The 6,123-nt window shown below is 41.5% G+C and overlaps 1 protein-coding gene across 1 annotated transcript in view; it reads left to right on the top strand.

Moving 5' to 3' along the window:
* The first annotated feature begins 414 nt into the window (after positions 1-414).
* LOC105553393 (14-3-3 protein beta/alpha) overlaps positions 415-6,123 on the top strand; it is an 18,914-nt gene continuing 13,205 nt past the window's right edge. The window contains 1 exon segment of the mRNA XM_011999450.1: positions 415-580. Within this exon segment, the coding sequence (XP_011854840.1) occupies positions 415-580 (166 nt within the window).

Here is a 6,123-nt window from a genome sequence, read left to right as displayed (position 1 = left end):
CATCCTGGGCTCAGGGTCCCGCACGCTGGCCCTGCGGCACCGCACCTTTCAGCAGCAGCTGGAATTCCTGCAGCAGCGCCTCAGGTGGGATGCTGGGACCCGGGGGTCCTGGCAGGCAGAACTTCAGCTTCTTGTCTTGGCCCCTGCTCCTCTTCTTGTTGTTAAACCTTTGTCACTCTGCCACGAAAAGCATCCAGGCGTCCTTGATTTCGACACTGCGTGCACGCTCAGCCGAGCTCATCGGAGGGGCGATTCTCCCCAGGGCCCGCGGGCAGCTTGTTCCCTGGCAGCGGCTCCTCCTGGACGCAGCTCCTTGTGGGCCCACCAGGCTCAGGGGAGCCAAGGCCTGCCGCGGCTAGCAGGCCTGAAGAGAGGAAGAGTAAGGCGGGCTCTGCAGGGCAGCGGGCCGGGACCATGAGAGAGGCAGATCAGTCTGGGCTCCAAGCGCAGCCTCTCGGGATTCCCCGGGACCCACGGCTTGTAATGCGCTTAAATCTCACGCCTCGCCAGAGTGACAGCACGTCATCGTCACAGCTCAGCGACCCTGACCCGCTCCCACTCTCGCTGCAGCGGAGGGTGTGTAGGGGAGAAACGGACGCAGGGAGGGAAACGCCCTGGGAAGGCGAACATCTTTTCATAAGCTTTTCCCTTTGTATATGCCATCTCTGATGGGAGCCTTTTTAGATCTTTTGTCCATTTACTAATTGGGTTGTTTGATTTCTTATTGCTGAGTTGTAAGTGGTTTTTAATGGTCTGGATGCCAGACAGGTGTTTGGCAAATATTTTCTCCCTGTCTGTGGCTTGTTTCTCCATTCTCTTAATATTTTCTTTCCCAGAGCACGAAGTCATATCAATATCTTCTTTCTTTCTTTCTTTTCCAATATCTTCTTTCATGGTAGAAATTTGTCTTTTATGTACTGTAGTGATGTATCTACAAAGTAATTGCCAAACCCAAAGTTACCTAAATATCTATTCCTTTTGTTATTTTACAGAATTTTTACAGCTTTTGGATTTAAATTTAGGTCTACAAACTGAACTCATAAAAGTAGGAGTAGAATGATGATTACCAGAGGCTGTGTTGCTGGAGAGAAAATGGGAAGTTGTTCACATGTGCAAAGATTCAGTTAAGCAGGAGAAATTCATTTTGAAATCTATTGCACAGCAGTATGACTATAGTCAATAATAATGTACTGTATATTTCAAAATAACAAAAAGTAAATTTCAAATGTCTAACCACAGAAAATAAAATTGAGGTGATGGATATTTTATCCTCGATGTAGTCATTCCTTGTTTTATACACATATCCAAGCATCACACTGTACCCCATAAATGTATGCGATTATGGTTTGACAATTTCAAATATTATTAACTTAAACGTGTCCTCTGAGTTAATTTTTGAGGAGCAAGGTCTGTGTCTCAATTCTTTTTTTTTTTTTTTTTTGCATATACGTATATATACATACATGCAATGGATTCATCACGGGTTTTGAAAAAGCTACCCTTTCTCCTTTGAACTGCCTTTAACTTTTTGTAAAAGATCAATTGACTGTGTTTGTGGGCTCTTATTTCTCTATTCTGTTCCATTGATCACTTTGCAAGTCCTTGAACTTTGTTCCTCCCCTACAATATTGTTGGCTATTCTGGTTAGTTTTTCTTTCTATATAAACTTTAGAATTGGTTTGTCAATTTCCACACAATAATTTGTTCATGTTTTCACCAGAGTTGTATTGAATTTATAAATCACATTGAAGAGAACTGACATCTTAACAACACTGAGTCTTATTTTGTGAACACAATATCTCTTCATTTATTTAGATCTTCAATTCCTTTCAACAGATTTTATAGTTTTCCTCACATAGAGCCTGCCCATATTTTGCTAGATCGTGTCTATTTTATTTTCTTAATGCTAATGCAAATGGTATTGTGCTTTTAACTTCAAATTCTTGTTGTTCATTGCTGGATGTAGGACAGCAATTGATTTTGTATATTAACCTTATACTGTGCAACCTTGCTATAATCCAGAAGGGTTTTTGGCTGATACTTTTGAGATTTTCTACATAGAAAATCAATTTATCAGCGAGTAAAGGGCATTTTAATGCTCCCTTTCCAATCTGTATGCTTTTTATTTTATTTTCTTGTCTTGTTGCATTAGCTAGGATTTTAGTATGTTGAATAGGAGCAGTGAGAGAGGATAACCTTTCCTTGCTTCTTATCTTTTGTGTAAAACATCCCATTTTTCACATTATGTATGATATTGTCTGTGGGGTGTTCTTTTGGTATATGTTCTTTATCAGTTGAGGAATTTCCCTTCTATTTCTAATTTGCTGAGAGTTTTAACCATGAATGGGCTTTGGATTCTATAAAATGCTTTCTTGATCTATTAATACAATCAAATAACTTTTCTTCTTTAGCTAGTTATGTGATAGATTGCCTTAACTATTTTGTGTTAAGGCAGGCTTGCATACCTGGAATAAATCTCACTTGCTCTTGGTGTGTAATTCAACAATGTATTGTTAGATTTAGCATGCTAATATTTTGTTGAGAATTTTTGATGAGAGATATTTGTCTGAATATTTGTTTTTCTTTAAATGTCTTTTTCTGCTTTTAGTATAAGAACTTCATAGAATGAATTGGGATATTTTCCTTTTGCTTCTGTTTTCTGGTAGCGATTGTAAATAATTGTTATCTTTTCTTCCTTAAATGTTTCATACAATTCGCTGGTGAAATGCTCACACCTGTAATCCCAGCACTTTGGGAGGCCAAGGCGGGCAGATCTCCAGGTTAGGAGTTCAAGACCAGCCTGGCCAATATGGTGAAACCCCGTCTCTACTAAAAGTACAAAAATTATCCAGGCATGGTGGCATGTGCCTATAGTCCCAGATACTTGGGAAGCTGAAGCAGAAGACTGTCTTGAACCTGGGAGGTGGAGGTTGCAGTGAGCCCACATCATCCCACTGCACTCTAGCCTGGGTGACAGAGCGAGAGTCTGTCTAAAAAAAAAGACAAAAAGAAAAGAAAAGAAAACGTATTGTTTTATTATACAGTTAAAGAAGAAGGTGTGCATAGCCATTGATTTTTCCCTACATGGTAATGTATATGTGGCACCTGGGTCACATGTGGAATTAGGGAAAGACTGTCCTTTTCCTTTCTCCTTTCGAGCTTATTGGTGGTGTCAGTGCCCTTCTGATCTGTGTTCCCCACTTCCACTCGCTTCTCCCTTGTTACACGCCTTTGACTTTGAGACTCCTGCCACCACGCAACGTGACTCTACCGATGTCCACCATAGTCCTTTCCCTTCCTGTAGTCGCCGGCTTCTAATCACTGCTCCCCATGGGCAGTCTGATAATTCTTGGAAAGTGACTCATGGTTCTTCGACTTTTTTTAACCCAATAACTTTTCTCTCCACTCCACTGCAAGGTATAACATCAAGGTGCAAGTCATGAAATCACTGGTCATATCTTGCAACTTCTTACACTTTATCATAAAAATCTTAGGCACTTAACCCATCTTTCTGTCCACACTGCCATATCTTTTAACTATCATATGCTTGCACTTCCTGAAACACTTTCCCAGTACTTGGGGACCTCCATTAATGGTTTTGTCAATTTTTTTAACCCAGCCTGAATAAAAAAATAAAATAAAATAAATTCAGTGTAGTCCAAGGGTACTGTGTTTATAAAGTCAGCAATAGTGTACATTAATGTCCTAGGCCTTCATATTTACTCACCACTCACACACTGGCTCACCCAGAGCAACTTCCAGTCCTGCAAGCTCCATTCATGGTAAGTGCCCTATGTAGGTGTACCATTTTTTGTCTTTTCTACCATATTTTTACTACACCTTTTCTCTGTTTGGATATACAAGCACTTACCATTGTAATACAATTGCCAGAAGTATTCTGTATAGTAACATGCTATGCAGGCATGTGGCCTCAGAGCTACAGGATATACCATGTAGCATAGGTGTGTAGTAGGCTTTATCATCTAGGTTTGAGGAAGTGCACTCTGTAGTTCACACAATGATGAAATTGCGTAATGACACATGTCTCAGAATGTGGTACTGTCATTAAGAGATGCATGGCTTCATGTATTTTTTACTCTGTTCTTATGCTTCTCTCTGTAGAACTTCAGTGACACAAATGTTAGGCTTTTTTGTATTGTTACACAGATCCTTAAGGCTATGCTCATTTTTCTTCAATCGTTTTTCTTCTCTATTGTTTATATTGAATACTTCTTATTGATCTATCTTTAAGTTCGTGGACTTTTTCCTTTGTCATTTCTATTCTGCTGTTGAGGTCATCTTGTGAATTTTTAATTTCAGCATTTGTATTTTTAGTTCTGAAGCATAACTGTCTTTTCATTTGCAGGTTGAGATTTTCCTTGTTCGTTATATGCTGAATCATTTTGGAGTATATCTTGGATATTTTGGATATCATCTTGTGAGACTCTGGGTTTTGTTTAAAACATCAGGACAATGTGCTTTGCTGTTGTTTTAAACGGCAATCAGCTAGGTCAGATTCAATACGCAAATTCCTCCAATGGGCTGTAGTTCTATTGTTGGTTCAGAGCCATGTGGCACAAGCACACAGAGAAAGCGAGCAGTGAAGATTCACTCCGAACTCCTGGAACCACAGATTCTCGGGTTAGAGGGAAGAGTTTCCTTCCTTCAGAGTTGAAGGTGCTTCCTGTTGGTAGCTGTTGCTCTTAGCCCAGCTGCAACCACTGAATCACCACCACAGTATTGCTTAGGTTATAAAGAAAGGAAAGCAGAAAGATAGTAGGGAATTCATCCTCCTCTTTCTCACCTGTAGGGGCTCATTTTCCTTCCCCTCAGGCCAGAAAGAGAGAGATACTTTGGGGATTCTTTTTGTCTGTAGCCAGGATGTATTTAGTTTCTTTAACCCTCCTCTGATTGGCCAGTTTTGTATGTTGCCTGTTTTTAGCTTTCAAAGTAAGAAAAATCTTATGATTCTTCTGATGCTGTATAAGTCTATGCTTTCAGATTAATGTGAAATATTATTTAAAAATAAGATTTCTGGGCTGGGTGCAGTGTCTCACGCCTGTGATCCCAGCACTTTGGGAGGCCAGAGGTGGGGGGATCATGAGGTCAGGAGATGGAGACCACTCTGGCTAACATGGTGAAACCCTGTCTCTACTAAAAATACAAAAAATTAGCGAGGCGTGGTGGTGGGCACCTGTAGTCCCAACTACTCAGGAGTCTGAGGCAGAAGAATGGTGTGAACCTGGGAGGCGGAGCTTGTACTGAGCTGAGATCAAAGCCACTGCACTCCAGCCTGGGCGACAGAGGGAGACTCCATCTCAAAAAAAAAAAAAGAAAAGAAAAGAAAAAAAAAGAAAAAACAAAAAGATTTCTGTAAAACTGAAGCGCATCCAAAGAAGCCTGCTTTCCACTTGCCTTCTGGCCATCTTTCCTTTCTGCGGGGGTTCAAGAGTTTGGAGGCGTTGGATGTGGCATCAGAGTGGTCACCTTCCCCTCTGATGGGGAAGCCCAGTGGCCTTAGGAATAAATGAAGTCGGTACTGAGGAAAGGAAAACTCAGAGGACCGAGGAAGCACCAACTTTACATGCCTGTGGACTGCAGGAACTCTTTATGGCAGGAGCTGGTCTTTTTTATTTTATTTTTTCTTTTTTTTCCTTTAAGTTCTGGGATACATGTGCTGAACATGCAGGTTTGTTATATAGGTATACATGTGCCATGGTGGTTTGCTGTACCCGTCAACCCATCATCTAGGTTTTAGCCCCACAGGCATTAGGTATTCGTCTTAATGCTCTCTTTCCCCCTTTTTCCTACCCCCTGACAGGCCCTGGTGTGTGATGTTCCCAGGAGTGGGAGTCTCTAAGGGGTGAAAGGAGAGAGAAAACAGACTGGACTAGCACTCTGCTGAGTTCCGCAGTGCTCTGGCTACCTAACATCGTGCCTTTGCTATTATCTCCCTGCTCGTGCCCCTGGGTTCACGTCCTAGAACAGAGCCCTGGGGAACCCCGGAGCTGTGGAAAGCCAGCTCTCCTTTGTCGCCCAGGAAGCACAGAAATTCTGCCAGCCAAGAGACAAAGAAAGAGAAGTAAAGCCAGCACATGGAGATAAGAAAGTGAACATAACTTC

Source organism: Mandrillus leucophaeus, unplaced genomic scaffold, assembly GCF_000951045.1.
Source record: "Mandrillus leucophaeus isolate KB7577 unplaced genomic scaffold, Mleu.le_1.0 Scaffold593, whole genome shotgun sequence".
Lineage (NCBI taxonomy): Eukaryota > Metazoa > Chordata > Mammalia > Primates > Cercopithecidae > Mandrillus > Mandrillus leucophaeus.
Note: the sequence above shows the minus strand (reverse complement) of the source record. Positions and strands in the feature narration are given on the sequence as shown.